At 36.2% G+C, this 17922-nt stretch overlaps 1 protein-coding gene across 2 annotated transcripts in view; it reads right to left on the bottom strand.

The window, feature by feature from the left end:
• Positions 1-7581: 7581 nt before the first annotated feature.
• The window catches only part of SEC24B (SEC24 homolog B, COPII coat complex component), a 45976-nt gene continuing 35635 nt past the window's right edge, over positions 7582-17922 (bottom strand). For both annotated transcript variants that reach the window (XM_059844251.1, XM_059844250.1), the window contains 6 exons: positions 17510-17685; positions 15809-15946; positions 13521-13625; positions 12395-12487; positions 10684-10787; positions 7582-9494 (listed from right to left, as the gene is read on the bottom strand). In XM_059844251.1, coding sequence (XP_059700234.1) covers positions 9380-9494; positions 10684-10787; positions 12395-12487; positions 13521-13625; positions 15809-15946; positions 17510-17685 — 731 coding nt within the window. In that variant the 3' untranslated portion in view covers positions 7582-9379. The remainder of the gene's footprint in view (positions 9495-10683; positions 10788-12394; positions 12488-13520; positions 13626-15808; positions 15947-17509; positions 17686-17922) is intronic.

Below are 17922 nucleotides of genomic sequence, written 5' to 3'. Positions count from 1 at the left end.
CCATTTTGAGTTTCAGTTCTGGATCCATTCCAGGCCCAGCTTGTGCTCAAGGCATCTGTCATCAGACAGCAGCAGCGTGATGGAAAAGTTAGCTGTTTCCCTTTCCCTGGCTAAACCCAAAGCAGAGCTTTGGCTGTTTCCAGGCTTATTTCCTTCTGCATCACTCTGCCACAGAGACAGAGCACAAGTCTATAGCTTGGCACCTGCAGTATTAAAGAGATCATAGAAAGAAACCTAAGTGGTTTTCCCCACACAGGCAGCCTTAATAACCTACACTACACCTGAAAGACTGATGGCTTAAAACGTGAGAACACGCAAATTTAATGTCATCAGTGCTGGATAGGAAACAACAGCTGTTCAGAAATTAGCAAAACCCTTGTAGTGAGGGCTCCTCACTGAAAAGTCTGCCTAAGCATTCCATGCTAGTAAGTGGGAGTGGTAGTGGCTATGTACACTTCAACATACATCACTCAAATACAAAAAACGTAGAAGCAAGGGGAAAGGGGAACGATCTTTTCAGAAACAGACAGGAAATCTTGCGATTTCAATGGGGATCAATTTGGGCAATCTTTTGTGCAAGTCCCTGCAGTTGGTGGCATGCCATGCCTGTTGATAGCTTTGACTTTGGCAGAGATTTTGTTGGTTTTTTATTTTCATTTTTTAAGTATCCATGCCATGTCCCTCATATCTTCCCCTCCAAGTTGTGTCTGCCTCCTTGATTTTTCCCCTGCTTTTGCAACAGCTGTGAGGTGAGTTTTGGCCTCCTTTGGTCTTTTGCACTGCACCTCATTTCAGCCCAGACCACTTTCTTGTAGTCACTAAATTTCCCAATTTTCTTTTTTTTTTCCTTCAATATCATTTCCTTGGATGGTAACTCCATTCCAGAGTTCCTAAGGCCTTCCTTTCCGTTTTGGCCTTCACTGGGGATCAATTTTTGCAAGCCTTGGTGTATTTTGTGCATGTTCCTGCAAATGATAGCATGCCATGTTTTTTGATGGCTTTGACTTTGGCAACGATTTTTTTTTTTTTTTTTCTTTTTTGAAGTATCCATGCCATGTCCCTGATGTCTTCCCCTCCAAGTTGTGACTGCCTCCTTGATTTTTCCCCTGCTTTTGCAACAGCTGTGAGGTTCCTTTTGGCCTTTTTTGGTCCTTTGCACTGCACCTCATTTCGGCCCAGACCACTTTCTTGTAGTCACTAAATTTCAAACATTTTTTTTTTCTCCTTCAATTTCGTTTCCTTTGATGCTATCTCCATTCCAGAGTGTTCCTAAGTCCTTCTTATTTGTTTTGGCCTTCAGCGGAGATCCATTTTGGAAGCCTTGGTGTATGTCGCGCATGTCCCTGCACTTGATGGCATGCCATGACTTTTGATGGCTTTGCTTTGGCCAAGATTTTTTTTTTTTTTTCTTTTTTGAAGTATCCATGCCATGTCCCTGATGTCTTCCCCTCCAAGTTGTGACTGCCTCCTTGATTTTTCCCCTGCTTTTGCAACAGCTGTTAGGTTCCTTTTGGTCTCTTTTGGTCCTTTGCACTGCACCTCATTTCCACCCAGACCACTTTCTTTTAGTCACTATGTCTCTGGATTTTCTGGTTTTTTTTGGTTTTTTTCAGTTTTATTTCATTTGATATCTCCTCTCCAGAGCCATTTGTTTCTATTTGGCAGGATTCCATTGCCCTTCCTGAAAGGAAAGTCACAGCCCAAACCTGGAAATAGCAGTAACAAATTACTGCTCAAAGTAAGCATTCATTATGGTAGAGAATGTAATGCACAGGCACAGCAGCATGTTCTTTTTGTTAGATTGCATTGTCTTTTCACAGTAGTCATTGCAAATGACCACCAGAGCTGAGCTCAAACTGCATGAGTCAGAACCATACTCTGTCTAAAAATTTGACATCCTGTTTTATGTAAATACTTAGGGATGAGTATCCACTCCAACCCCCATCTCTTCCCACTACATTCTTCTCCATCTGCCTGTTCTGCAGAGTGTATTTGTGAAAACATTTCACGGGTTTTTGTTGCAATCTTCTTGTTTGGGTAACACTCCTCCCTGCCTTCAAGGTGGTATAATGTTGTCTGCCCTGTTAGTGTTTTAGGCTGAGGAAGAAAGGCTTCCAGAAGCATAGCAGTGTGTTTGAGAAAAGGCTGACTCCTAAGATATTTTATTTTTGTTTCACATAAAATTCACAAGTTGAAGCTGACTGACATTCCTAGAAGTTCTATCTCCTGCTTCAAGAGGTCTTGCAGTCATATCTGGAACTTTTTCTTTTCTAGAACATGCAGTTTCTACATATACCTACAAGATTTCAGTAACTTCCAGAGTTTTTTTAAGGAAAGTGCTAAATTTTGAAGGAGCTGAAAAAGTCTTTATCCAGTTTTAGTAACTCCTAACATTGAGGAGGGCTGAGAGTTAACAGGTTTCTGTTTTGGGGGATTTCTTAGTTGGGTTTTTTTTTGTTGGGGGGGGGGGGGTGGTTTTTGTTTTTGGGTTTTTTGGTGTGTTTTTGTTTCTGGGTTTTTTGGTTGTTGTTGTTTGGTTGGTTTTTTTGGTTTTGGTTTTTTTTGGTTTTGTTTTAAATTTCTCCATGAAGGTAACACAGAACTTAACTTATTTTTTATAGCACAAGCACATTTGCTTATTTAAAGACATAGGTATTACTGGTTAACTCCATTTATGGTAACAAGAACTCAGGATGAAAAAGACTAGAAAAGGGAAATGGCTGGTGATACCCACCTTCATGTAAATCAGCTCATGCAACTCCATTTGTGATAGCTTGCATAGTAACTAGGCACCTATGTCAAGTATAATCCTAAGAGGTGGTATGGAAAGACAAATGATCATGCCATCAGAAATTTAAACACACTGAGAAACTGAAAGCCACAGAAGGCAAATTAAGTAGAAGACTTAAGAGAGTACTAAAGAAGGAAAAGCATAGAGCAGCTTGCTAGCTCCTGTTGTCCCCAGTTCAGGAAGGTACAGAACACTTGGAATCTTTCAGAAAGAAGGAAAAATTATACTTTTCTCCACAGGTAATTATACCCAAAACCACCCATTAGAAGAAATGACTCAGTCTAAGGCCAACAATACTCAGTTACTCTGATAAGCAAAAACGCTGACAGGGTTTTACATATCCAGCTGATGTCTAAATACGTCAGGTAGAGATGCATCTCAGGGTAGGACAACTTGCACATGAGGGATTTCTAATGTTTCACCCCAACCATCGGATAGTAGTCACTCTTAAAGGAGACAGGATGCTGGGCCAGGTGGATGGGCAGTGCTGCTTGATGCTCCAGCTGCAGCCTGACAGGGCTGGAGCAGCTGCCAGCCCCCTCATGCTGCTTTTCCCAGGGCTGTGTCCCTCCTGCAGAATCGATCCCGCCGCACTGCTGGAGATGCCAGAGCCTGTGTTGCACAGGGAGTTTCCACTCTTCTTCCCGGAACTTAAAAAGTTTCAAAACATGTTTGGAAGGCTGAAAGATTTCATGCTTGCTCTCCAAGAATAAATTACACTTATATGTACATGGTTTAGTAACTTGAAATAATAGCTTGGATGAGGGAAAAGGGAAAACTTGCAAACTCAAATGGCTTTTTATTTTGAATGAACATATAAGGCACTGTGAAATACAGCCAGATTGTAAGAAATGCCTAAACATCATCTGGATAGGAAAGCACCAATCTTTCAGAAGCTCTGCACATGCTCAGTAAGCTGGATGAGGACATGTACCAGAGATTCCACTTTTAGTTCTGGCCTCTCCTAAGCTCTACTGCAGATAATGAAGGCATCATATTCTGGTGCCGAAAAGAGCAGAAAGAATTCCTTAGCTACAGACGACTTCTACATATTTTATTCCTTTTTTTTTTCCTTCAGCATTAGGTCATCAGGTAATTTTTAGTAGTTTTTTGTATTCATAGAAGCTGAGACTTAAAGCCTGCAGAACTTTTTGAAAGCATTGTATCTACAGAAGTTATCAAAAGAAGAAAGTATTTTCCTAAATATTACTTTCTCCACCCAAATGATAATTCAACATGAAACAATTTGTTAATTTTTAATATATATTTTCAAGCAATATGAGAATAACATTTCCTATGGTTAGCAGATTACCAAGATGGCTAATTATGACCAACTATATCTCATACTTGAGGATTTTTATGCCAATAAACACTTAACTCAAGAATCCCACAAGGCCTCAGTGTCTTGCAAGTGGAAACTTTCTACTCACATTGATAAAGAAGTATTATACTGCTTGCTAACCAAACAGTACTTCCTTCCAACACTCCTGACCTTTGTAAAATTGACTCTTTTCTTTTAATGGTAGCATGATTAAGGGTGTAATTGGAGATCTGTATTTGATGATGCCTCTAGGGCAGGGTTCTCTTAACATCTGAAAAAAAATAAAATAAAAGCCTCAAATGTAGCTTTAAGTAAATAAAAACCAAAAAATCATAAAGGGAAATAGGTGCAAGAAAATAAAATTTTAATCCTTTCTCCTTTAAAAAAAAAAATTTAATAGGTTGTGAAATACTTCCAGGAGTTCTGCCACTTCCCCTATTTATCTTCTGCAGAAGTGTGCACAGACTAAAATCCTGTGCATGACTGGTACTGCTAATTAGGCAGCTCCTTTTGCTAAGGTCTGCCAAAGGAAAGTAAGAAGAAATTCTGTGTAATATTTACTTTTTTCTAGTTATCAAAACTGTAAAGGAAAAGATATCAAAGGCCCTGCAAGTGGATTGAAGCATAAAATGAAGAAAGACCTATTATGTAGTTATTTGAGTTGTCATTGTTGTTGCAATAATCTTTTACATGATGCTAATCATGTGAGAATTCTCTTGATACACTCCAAAAAGTAGAAATGCCTTTGGATTTTTCCATGGACAGGAATCATCAGTATCTCTTGAGGAAAAATAAAATGTTCTCAAAAGAGACTTCAATCCCAGTTATTTGCAAAAGCTGTAACCGCACTTTTCCAGATTCCTGAATTTGAATATGACATAACATCAGTTTAAGTAAAGACATGGAAGACTGCTAGAAATGGTTTTCTTTTTTTTTTTTTTTTTTTTAATTCTAGAGGCTGAGAGGTAAAGAAATTGCATCAATAAATCATTATAGTTTGCCCATTTCCTTTAAAATTCCCAACACAAGTCTACCAAAGATCCTGGTATGCTAAAATCAGAAACTATCTGTGATTCTAATTACTGTCTACCTCCTTTAGGAAAATCTGAGATGCAATAGGGCATGTAAAACCCTCTCACACTTTTTTAGAACTGAATAAACTAGCAGAAAATACTATATAAAAAATTAACATGTATTAAAATGTAAAAAACTAATTTAAACAAAACATCATTTAAGTAATTTTTACATAGTAACAGATACATATTTACAGTATTGCATCAATTCATTGCCAGCTAAGCCTCAGACCTCCCCGGTCCCCACACTGGCTACTGAATTTCTGCAGGGCTACTTCCTGCCTGCAGTGACAAATACAGTCCAAAACTTCCAACTGCAGAAATCAGTGACTGAGGTTTTAATTAGTTCCTCATTTATCCACTTGTGCCCCATACCTTGAAACTTCATAAGAAAATTCTTAAAATCTACCTGATGTGAAAAAACTTGACTCCACATTTAATATTATTGAAGAGCTCTTGGCTCTCAGGATTACTAACAACTGATTTTGGCTTTTTATGAACACCAGCCATGACAAAACTATCATTTTGGTATCTAACACAATTTACAGAAAGCCAAGGCAAAACAAAATTATTTCCCCCAGTCATCTTTCCTTCACTGCCATGAGAAGTACTGCACCAAGTAATAAATAGGTTTATTTCAAATAAGCTTAAGAACTAAATAAAGAATTGAGTTCAATAACACTTCTTAGGGAGCTGCATCACATGTCCTACCATTGTAAGGGTAGGACACGTGATGCAGCTCCCTAAGAAGAAATTAGAGCCCATTCATGGGCTCTAATTTCTCCCACAAGAACTTCCATACTGCTTCCTAGGTAAAACACATCTAAGATGTTGCATTGTAAAGCAAAGACATGAAAGGGATCCCCACTGTCAGTATTTAAAATACTGAACATTTGAACCGATCACCCAAAGGCTTACTTAGCTGGGGCTGGCAAACATCTTCCCTGGGAAATCTTAAATTTCTTATGAAGAAGACATGCATTATATTATGCAGTATGGAAGACACTTAGGGAAAAGTTAAATTCCTAGAATGGCTAGAGAGCTACTTTGGGCAGTTCAGCACTTTGTTAAAGCAGATATGAAAGTATGTCTTTTAACTCTTCTCCCAAACCTTACTTAAGTAGGCAATAAACTTGTTGAGCTTCACAGTACTCCCCTTGGTGGGATTAATCTTCAATCTGTATCTTCTGTTACAGTGGCGTGATCCAAACCATTTTAACAGAAATTGTCTTTTTGATCACAGAATGCTGAGCTGGAAGGGAGCAGGGCTTATCTGGTCTGATACCCCTGCTCAAGCAGGCTCATCGCAAGACACATGGCACAGGATTGCATCCAGATGGCTTTTGAATTATCTCCAGTGAGGGAAACTCCAGAGCCTCTCGGGGCAATCTGTTCCAGTGCTCAGCCACCTGTATGGTAAAGAAGTTCTTCCTCATGCTCAGGTGGAACTTTCTGTGCATCAGTTTCTGCCAGTTGTCTCTTGTCCTATTGCTGGGCATCACTGATGCCCATCACAGGGCCTGCCTCCACCCCCTTCACATACTCATAGACACTGATGAGTTTCCTCCTCTGTCATCTCTTCTCGAGGCTGAACAGACCCAGCTCCCTCAGCCTTTCCTCATAAGAGATGCTCCAGTCCCCTCATCGCCCTTGTGGCCTCTGCTGGACCCACCCCAGGAGCTCCATGTCCCTCTTGTGTTTAGGAGCCCAGAACTGGACATGGCACTCCAGATGTGCCTCACCAGGGCTGGGCAGAGGGGCAGGATCACATCCCTCGACCAGCTGGCAATGCTCTTCCCAATGCACCCAGGATGCCATTGGCCTTCTTGGCCACAAGGACACTGCAAGCTCATGGACAGTTTGTTCTCCACCAGGACACCCAGGTCCTTCTCAGAGAGATACTCTTGCCATGCCTACAGATACTCTATTGATTGAAGACTAAAATCAGTACCCTGAATACTGAGATGTTTCAAATTCAAGGTATTTCCATAAGACTATCTTGTTAAAATTTAAACCAAAAATCAGTCAGAATGGAGATATGCTCTATAATTAATAAAAAAATAACTATATTCTCTGTGCTGTGTAATAATTTTACTGAACAAATAGCTCTAAAGATGTATTTTTCATAGTTTTTATATACAAAAACTATACTAGAAGAATAAAGCTTTAAGAAATGATTTTACAGAATATGTTGCAATTAATCATGGCATAACATGTTCCCAGATATCAACACCAAACTCACAAATCAGAAGCATCTTCATGGAGCATTTGAAATGTTAACATGCTCTTCTCATCTTCACAAATACAAATGATTTTTAAGATGCCCCACTCTTCAGCAGCACTTGGCTTTCACCCAATGCACATTACTTTACAAACAAGCACTGAAATCCTGAAGGTCTTATTTCGGGACAACATTCAGCATTGCCTCAGATGTTTATTTCATGATAAATTAACTTACTAAATGGAAAGTTTCTCTTATGTAATTCTTTGGGTAACTTAAACACATTTAGTTAAGGACAACACACAAATATAAGGTATCTTCTCCAAACAATGAGTTTGTGCTAACATGCAGAGTAACACTACTGGTGCAATTTAACTGTTGTAGCTTTTAAAGCATTTGCAAACCATAGCTAGTACATTTTCTCCTTGGATATTTGACTGAGGGGCTATAGCAGTTAAAATACAATGTTAGCATTTTCAAGGCTACATTAAATTAAAATGTAATCATACTAATAATAATTTACTTTTTTGTACTTAATTATTCCATTGTAGTCACATTTCATTAAACCAAACAGATAAACAAAGTTCAGGAAACTAAGTATGATTGACTGTGCTTTATGAATTAATTCTATTGTGTCTCTAAAAAAAAGGCCAAAGAAAACCATCCCAAATTCACCAAACTGAAAAAAATCTGTCATTAGTCTATCAAAAAGCCCAAACTCTTGAGTTACCAAAACATTAGCAAGAATAAAGTTTCTGAAATATGCAAGTGTGATTACATTTTGAATTTTGTCATTTTAAAGCCTTTACTTTCACTGATGTATTGTAATTAATTTTTACATCCCTTCTTGTTTTTCCTTAGATCACAGCAGAATTCAAATCTATAAGTGTGTGATTACCCACACTTACTCTAAATGGCAGACAACACAAGTTACAGAAACCTGGACCAAGACTACAGTAGTTATAAAATGCAAAACAAGATTAACAGATATGCCTTCTTTAGGATAATACATTAGAAGGGGTTTAGGAACTCTGTATCAAAACTCATTTCAGATTATGTGGTGTTTTCTCCTACCTTCCCAGGTCTGTGAAATAAGGTGGTAAACATGTTTTCTTCAATATTCAGTTCGGTAAGAGTTTAGCTGGAAAATTATTATTATAGTTGCATAAATATAAAACCACATGATAAAGCAAAGTATTTTAATTAGTAAGCCAATCATAAATAAATTCACCTAAAATTAACAGAAGCAGCAGCTATATTCCTTCTACATTGATACTTTTATCATGTTTTAATGGTCAACTTCATTGTCTAGCCTGGGACAAAACAATTCATCATCATCGAGTACTCAACAATTCTGCACAATGAGCTAGGTCTTTTTTTAGTTACATTTTTTACATTTTCTTTACAAATGTAATACCTATGTACATTATATATTTTATTTCTACAATTGATTTACTTTACTGAAACTCTACAACTTTCACAGGGAATTTGCTGAAGTCTTGAGGAAGTATGAACCATTCCTTTTAAAAAGAAATTCATATAAACAACCAACATACATCACTGCCCTTTGACATCTCTGTTAAGGATTTGGATCTGGAAGGGCTACTATAACAAATGTAAGAAAAAAGGCTTTACCTAATTGTACATTTTGTTAAGAAATATCATCCCACATAGCTACATAAATTCACCAGCTTGCAATAAACAGAGCACCATACCGCTGCACAACTGGAAACGTGTACAAACCAATTTTAAAGTTTACTAGTGAAACAGCTTCATCACTCGTAGCACTTTTAGACTGAATGAAATCTGCAAAACTCTTTTGGAAATGTATACTCCTTTAGCTGTAAAGCTTCCAAAACAGTGCTGGTCACTGTGTATTGTAAAGAACAAGCATCCACTTCTGTAACTTCCCATATGGTTCTCTTGGCCCATGCTTGTCTGGAGTCAGACTTTTTACTCTACCTCTTCCTTGGTCACTTACAAATCTGCTGTTGAATATTAAGTAGGAATTCATAATACGAGAAAGCTGCTTCTGTCCGATCCTCAATTAAATGCTGAAAAAAATCTGTTTTGGCAGGGTTCTCATCTCTGAAAGAAGAAGAGAAGGTACTGAGCAAAATCAAACTTTGAGCAAAAAAATTCACTGCAAATTCAGAGAGATAAGTTCTAATAAATTGCTGACTGTCTGTCACTTGGAGTATAAATTCAGTCCAAATAGATTACAATTGCAAATAATCCAAAGTCTAGAAAATCTTGACGTTTGCAATACACTATAAAACAAGAGCATCTTTTTAAGTATATAAAACGGTAGAAAAGCAGGTGAAATATAGCACTTAGAGTATCTTGAAGAAACACAAAAAAGGAAATGTAAAAATTCTTTTGTCTATGAGGCTAACAAATATGCTGGTGGCAATGAAAAAATGTAAAAACTACATCTCTGTTTACATGTAATCTCAATTGCCTCCCCAGATTTTCTTCCTTAGCAACAGAATAGAAAAGTTAACATGTCAAAGACCTAGTATCCAAAATTACTGCCCGATAAAAATTTGTTGGGACACAGTCCTCTCTGTTCCAGTGTTGTGCAGCATGCAGTAAAGCTCTCCTACTTATCATGGTCTATCAGAAATTCCTACAACTCAAGCAGCAGCCACAATGCCAACAGCTCAAGACCTTCAGTCCTATAGTTCAGTATCATTTCTCTGAGCAAGTCATCTTACTCTCTAAAAAGTGATCTCCTGCCCAGCTCAGTTAAACAAGTACTCTACAAGTGAAATGTAATCTCAAGTATAAACAGTTCATAGAATTTAAACCTCCTTAAGCAAGTCATAGCTAGAAAAGGCTTCAGAAATTGACTCATCTATCAGCTGCTGTCCTGTAGATCTCATACAGGACAAATACATACAATTACTAAACCATCTACATATTACTAACTTTACTTGAATCTTTTTTATACATATATAATGAAATTATAAAAGCTATATCAGAAACTAACCTGGTTAACACCATTGATCAAAAGGGCATCCACTGAGGTTTAGTATATTCCTAATAAATATATGCAATTAATTTCTACCAATAAAATTATGAGCAACTGAATTTTCACTAGATTCAAAGAAAACTTTTGTCACTATGACAGTTTTATAAACAGCATTTTATCAGTTGGGAAGGTGATGTTAATCAGTTTCTTCCAAGACAGATACACTCACTTTTCATCAGTCTTAATTAGAAATTGTAAATACAAGTTGCTAGTAACAACTTAGTGCATAATAGAAATACTTACTTTATTACTTGAAGAACTGGACTTAAAGGTCTACTATCTCTAAGCCAAGATATAAAAGATCGTGTCCTTTCTGAAGAAGGTGCATCCACCTCAGGAAGCTGTGTCTGGTTGAAGATAATTGAAAGAAACCATCACCTTTTATTACTGAAACTATTTTAAAAAAACAGATCCTGAAAGTTGTAACATAACTCAAGCCACAATCTCTGTTAAGAAGTTACTAACCATGGATTTACATACACAGATGTTTTTCTTCAGCTTAAAGGACAATACTTCATATAGTATCTGTGGTGCACTGCTATAAGGAGTACATCTTTAACTTTTAAACATCTTTAACTTTTAAAAACACAGTTTACTGTGTTTTAAGTGCAAAAGATTTTAGACAGCAAAGTCTCTTCAAAATGCCGATTTTGCAGTTTTCTTGCCTGTACCTTATTCTGTCAATCAAGTTTCTATATGTTGCACTTTGCATCACTGAAGAAACAAGAAGTAAAATCTGAATTTTATCTAAATATCAATGGAAAGATGCTACTGGACTATTTGGTTAGGGAATAACCTGAAAAAAATAGACTTAAAAGGGTTGAGCAATTCACTGAGCTAAATATATCACCTCTTCAGCCAATACAATGCTTAAAGACAATTAAATTAACATGACACAAAGGAATTTATTTCAGTTAAAGTAGTTCCACTGCTACCTTTGTAGAATGAGGGCATAACTTAAAAGCAAAGATAACTTTATGTAACTTTTTGTCTCATTTTCATTATAATAGATGCCATATAACCATTAGAAAAAAATTATCATCCTTCATTTATCTAAGTTCTTCTGGACCACCAGCTGGTCATAGGGGACAGTTCTAAATTGCTAATACATGCAAAATACAAAACTCTGAACAAGCAGTCCAGTTTTATAGTAGTCTTAAAGCTTACCACTTTTAACCTGTTCTCCTCACTTTCCTTCCTGATACTATGCAACTGTTAGCAGAAAATACCTACCTATGTGTTCCTATGCCACAATTTTTTGGTACTATTTGGATATAACCATTTGATTCTGAACTTTCCTAGAGTGTCTTGAAAGGGTCCATCCTTGTGGATATTATGGAATCACTACTTACTGAAGAGGAGACTTCTCTTTAATTGCTGCTCTGTTTCACACACTAGATTAAAGGTACAGGTTACACCATAAAAACCCCTCCACCAAAACACACATCCAAGGGTTTCTGATGTTCTAACAGCCGAAAGTTTCTCTTTCTAACATTGAGCCAAGGCTTGGAAGCTGAGTAAAAATTAACTCTTACCGTAACTTACAGGCCTATTGTGTCATATCACAGATTTAGTAACTTATACCAGGTTCAGAGAACACAAGGCTTCTGAAAACTATGTTATCAACAAACTAACTCTAATCTTAATTATTAACACATCTGAAGAGGTAAATTTTGTACTTCCATTAAATTATTAAAAGCAGTTATATTATAGAGCAACTGTTTGGCATTTCATGAATGATGAAATTTACATGTTTACATTCTTTCCTTGAAAAGATCTGACAACTTCTATCTGGCTCCTATGAAGCTGACAAGAGGTTAGAAGTTACCTAACTATGAAAAAACCCAACCTAACTCATAGTTACACAATTAAAAACTGCAAATGCAGAAATAAATAGATTAAATGCACATTACAAGTGTAAGCAGTTTACAGCTCAGCTCATTAAAATGCCTACCATTTTCTGTGGCACTGATGCATAATTCGGGTATCCAAGGACATCTTTTATGAAGTTGTTATCACAGTTTTTTCCAATCCAAAGGTAAAAAATCTGTAAGATGTCAGAATCAGTTTAAGAAAAGGCCCTGCATACATTTTAGAAACAGGTAAGTGGTGATGCAATAGGAATAGTACCAGAATAGTAACTTCCATGCAAATGTATCACTTGAGTGTTCCAGTTGCAATTCATACATACATGTCTATATTCATAAGGAAGTGTGTAAATAATCAGTACATTGGTAACAGAGTAAGGTCATTAAATATATTAAAAAATATAGCTAGAATTCAAATACTGAAAGAATGATGTTGCAGGACACATTTATAATGGAACAGTTAATGCAGTAATTTCCCATGTTACCTTCTTAAATGAAACCCCTCAAATTATCTGAATTCACACCATTCTGTTGGTTACTGCACACCGGCTTCCCAATCTAAACAAGCTGTAGCAAAGCACTAATTATCAATGCTTATTGTAGTAATTACTTCAGAGGTCTGGAGACAAAAGCTGGTTTTACATTGACACTCACCCCTGAAGTGATTCAAGGTTAAAAGAACCTTCTAGACTGCCACTGGGTAGCATAATGCTTTATCCAATTGAGTGTGTTTTAGTGCAAATTCTACAAATGCCTTAAACTGTACAGATTTTGTTCAGTCTCCAATTCCCTCTCACTTGCAACTCTTACATAACACAGGCTACAAATCATAAACCCACTCTTTGTGCATATCTGAGAACATTCCTGCACCAAGTGTTTTGCTAAATCCTCTAGTATGCGCAATTCAATAGCCATTAAAAGAAATTCTGGAAAATTAAAATACATTAATTCCATAAAAAAAAATCTTTATGTGATCTCTTGGTATATTATAAAATCAACCTCTATAGCCTCAAAGACAAATATAGCCTCAGATCAAAATATGAAAGCTTTTCACTGGAACACAGATTCCTGTTAGGTTACCTGGAATGCTGATTCACAACACTGTTATTGCTGAGAGCTGACTGATTTTAATAAGATAGCAGGCACTGCTTTTTGGTTTTCTTTTTCTCCTTAGAAATTTTTTTAAAAAGCATGTGTGAAATTTTAACTTACTGAACCACAATCCATAAGAAAAGCTCCTTCTCTTGTCAACTTCTCTGCAGACAATTTCTGAAGGGGTGGCTGAGGAACAACTCTGTCATTTACATGTACTGTACTCTGTAACAAAAACCCAATACTCAATAACACAAGAATTATACCCTTAAAGGTAAAACAAAACAGGAAAAACACTGATAATCTCTAGCAAAATTCTGAGGATTCTCATGTAACAAAATACTATGCTAAGCCTAAAATGATTATGTACATCAAACAGTTCTAGAATGTTACTTATTCTAAGGGCTACTTTATTAGCTAAAACATAATAATGCAAGTTAATTTAAGATGCTTATGTAACATTTTTGATGCTACATATGTCAGAATTTCAAAATAATTACTACTGGTGACTTAAGTTTTCTACAAACAACCTCTGTTTTTTTTCCCATTGCATTCAATTTCACTAGAAATGTTGCAATGGCAGAAAACCATGAAATTCTACTCCCTGTAAGGAAGGGCTCCATATATTATTGCATTCAAATAACAGGAAGTGCCCTGATTTAAGATCCTGCATGAAGTAATCCTTGGGTTTGTCCACAGAGCCCTATGACTGATCTGATTAAAGAATCTGGCTGTTTGCACTAACTATTAAAAAATACCCTGCCTTTCTCCCCAGCAATAAAACAAACAAAAACAATAATAAAAAAACCCCATGTACACAACCCCCCAGTATTTTCATAATAAAGTTGCCTCCTCCTCCAATACAAACACAGGCCAGATATCTCAAGAATCTCTGAAGCATTCTGCTAATAATATAGGGGAAAAATACTCTACTGACTAAGCACATGCCCATGTAGCATAAAATTATTTAAAAAAAAATCACTATTTTAAAAATTTCATATGATGATGCCATAGATTAACAGCATTTGGGGATTTAGACATAGTTATGAAAATCAAGCTACTGAATTCCACTTGGGGAAGTTCCAGGCTTGACTCAATACTCTCAAGAATCAAGTATTAAAAGAAAACTAGCAAAAACATTTTAAAGGAATTTTGTAATATTTAAAAAAAAATTTAGAATTTAAATTTAAATTAAATTTTTAAATTAATTTTTTTTTTAAATTTCATAGAGTTTTTTGAAGAAACAAGACATTTAAGAGCAGCCTTTGTCACAAATACTTTAAACTGAAGTAGTACTAAATGGCACATTAGCATTCTGTTATGATTTAATATCTGGTTGGTCAATTAATTTCAGTAGTTAAAAAAAGCCCTATTTTTGTATTATTGTATTCCAAAAAATTGATCTGGAACCCTTTGCTAATAAAACTGGATCTCCTAAAGACACTGCAGATTCTTTACAGCAGAAGCACACTTAACACAGTGTTTCAACTTAAGTGCCACAAAAAGAACTTCACAAGGCCAGCTGAAGTCGGTGTCTTGAAGACTGGTAGGGGTGGAATATAAAAAGAATAACTCCACTGAAGAACACTGACTCACCTATTTGAGTTTATGAAATATCTTAAAAGAAACTTTAAGACTACAAATAGCTCAGAGGTTGTGCTGAACAGAATAATACAATACCACTGCCAGTGAAACTACTCAGTTTACCCTATAATCTTTTATCACTAAGAAACAAACTCCTACATATACTTTTCCAAAACTAGGGACTAAAAAACTCTAAAATCTTACTTATAAACCCCCTTATTTTTGCCATTATAACTAACTTTCACCTTAAATAAAACCCCATCTCGCTTCTTACTATTTAAAAAATGCATCCATTTCCTAGGCTATGTCTGTAGAAGAGGAAATAATAAAACCTGGTTTTGTACATGAACTACTTTCTCAGTCTGATCACAACCATCTTGAAGTAAAATTCTGTTTTATCCACTTCAGTCTGAAAAACCACTAGAAGGTTGTTATTGCACGCAACTATATCCAATTTCTGTATATAAAACCTTGAATCATCCATCAGATCTACTACACCCATTTACCTCAGACAGTTCTAAATAATAAAAGCACACTGAAAATGTCTCCCATACATACAAAATCTTTACTTTCTTTGTATGATAATAAATTATGGCATTACTGTGGTCATTGAAACAAGATGAAGTAAAACCACAGTTCGGCTCATATCACACTACTGCACATGCAAGTCGAAACTTGAAAAAAATGTTTTTCTTGATTTTTTATAACTTAGGGGAAATGCTCCATTTGTATTACAATAACAACATAAAATTACTGCAGCACAGCACCAAATTTAATGGGCCATTAAAATTAGGAAATGCTATTCCCCAGGCTTCATACATTACCTCATCAGTCAACTTGTCTATTCTGTACAAATTGGGATGTATCATCTTCATCAAATGAACAAGAGGCTGGCTCTTCATCTGGCACATTGCATAGACACGATCATCCAAGCGTGTACTTGTGCCTGTTCTGAAGGCTTTCTGCAAGAGAACATTACTACTCAAACAAATCCTGTACTTTATGTCACTTGTAAGAGTGCATTTCAGACTTTTTCAAGTGTCAAGCAAAGGTGGCAAAGCTTTTGTAAATAAATGTATCTTATTGGCAGAATCTTAATCATAGAGTTTGAGCAAGATTTTTAAAACATAATCTAGCTCCTCCTTATTGGTGCCGGAGAATAAATCTCCCCCTCAGTTTGTCCAAAATTTACATGCAACTGGACCAGCATTTCCCATTTTTATTCTTGACAAGTGACACTGGCCTGTGAAACTCACCAGTGGAGGCTAGCACAGGAAAGATACGAGGCAAGCAGAGTTCAGGCAAGGTACGTATGCGCACAAGATTAACTCTGACTTTACGTAGTAAGAATTCAATGTTAAGGAAAAGTTGTGGAAAGGAAACATACTTTCATGTTTTATAGGAGAAACTAGACTCCCATGGGATAAAGATTATTTTTTAACTCTCTCCTACTGAATTTTTCAGATCTCCTTTAGAAGCAACTGGTACACAGTTGCTGTGAGAAGCAACACAATGCATTAAACATCATATTCTAACTCAATGGAGAACATTCCTATAATCAAAGTCCAGATTCACTTCTACAACAAAGCTAAGGACATCACTCCTTCTTGGCTGCCACAAGCATTTTGATTTTGGTTTCTCAACATCCCATCCTTTATTTTTGTTAATAATGATAATAAAAAAATCCAAACCTAAACAACTTTCCCCAGCCACTCTTATTTCTGTCTTTTACACAGATCTCAATAATAAATGGTCTGCCTTTTCCTCGACATTAACTGCATTTGTTATGCAAGTATCAAAAAATCATAATCAGTATATTAGAGACTGAAGTAATCACTAAGCCAAAGAAAATAAATTATTATGCTTAGATCTCTTACAAGACTTATATAAAAGGTTTATTCATCATAACAGAACCAAGAACTGTCAGACATGAAAAACTTTAAGCAGTGAGATTTATTCATAACAAAACCAGGAAGCTCTCTCTTTTTAAGTATGATGTTCAGTAATCCAGAAACAAAGACATCATTAAAAAATAATAAAAAAAAGTACTAACTACTTCTATGTCAACTTTCAACTTCCTGTAAGTTTTACTGTATTTCCATGGAAACTCGTCTTTCTTCTTGGAAATTTAAAGGACGAAAGATATGTACTGGAAAATACTTGTTTCTGCCTTCATAAAATAAAAATGAAGAAGTACTAATAAGCAGTTTCCAACAACCTTTATGGGTTACACTAATGAGCTGCCAAAATCTGAGAAATGCTGATTGTAAACTATACATTTATTTTAATTATAAAGCAATATAACACAGAACATAAGATATTCAAAATCAAGTAAACTAATAAAAGGTTCAGGCATTAACAATTTAAAATACACTACTATAGTAATCTTCCAGGCAGCATAAAGATGGCAATCCAATTTCCATAATTTTAGAGAAGTGCAGACAATCCTTGACCTAGAACTGAAGAATTCCTCAAATGGAACAATGAACTATACATCAAACACTAATCCACTAGATCACACATACCTGTTTGAGAAGAGCCAAAATATAGAGTGGGAAAAGCTTGAGGGAATTTGGTGCTATCAGCATGGACTGCTGCAGATTTGAGGCAGTTGACATGTATGCTGCCAAGGAGTCCACCACAGCATTGACTAAGGCATCTCTTGCATCTGCAAGGCTGGATGAAACGGAGCGATCCACAGCTGGGGGATTAGAAGGAGGGAAGAAGTTACCAGACATGGCCTCACTCATTCCCTTGAACTTTGAAAGTTTGAGTTGTGCTTCCAGGTCATGTTTTAAGACCAAAAAAATCCCCCAAACTGCCTCTGTGGTCCTAATTTTTTTTAGGAGTAAATTAGATGACTGTCCATACAGAAACTCACCTTCATAATGCTAAAATATATAGTGTAGGCAATTTTGGCTCCCTGGTTTGTACTCTT

This window comes from Haemorhous mexicanus, chromosome 4 (assembly GCF_027477595.1).
Source record: "Haemorhous mexicanus isolate bHaeMex1 chromosome 4, bHaeMex1.pri, whole genome shotgun sequence".
NCBI classification, from domain to species: Eukaryota; Metazoa; Chordata; class Aves; order Passeriformes; family Fringillidae; genus Haemorhous; species Haemorhous mexicanus.
Note: the sequence above shows the minus strand (reverse complement) of the source record. Positions and strands in the feature narration are given on the sequence as shown.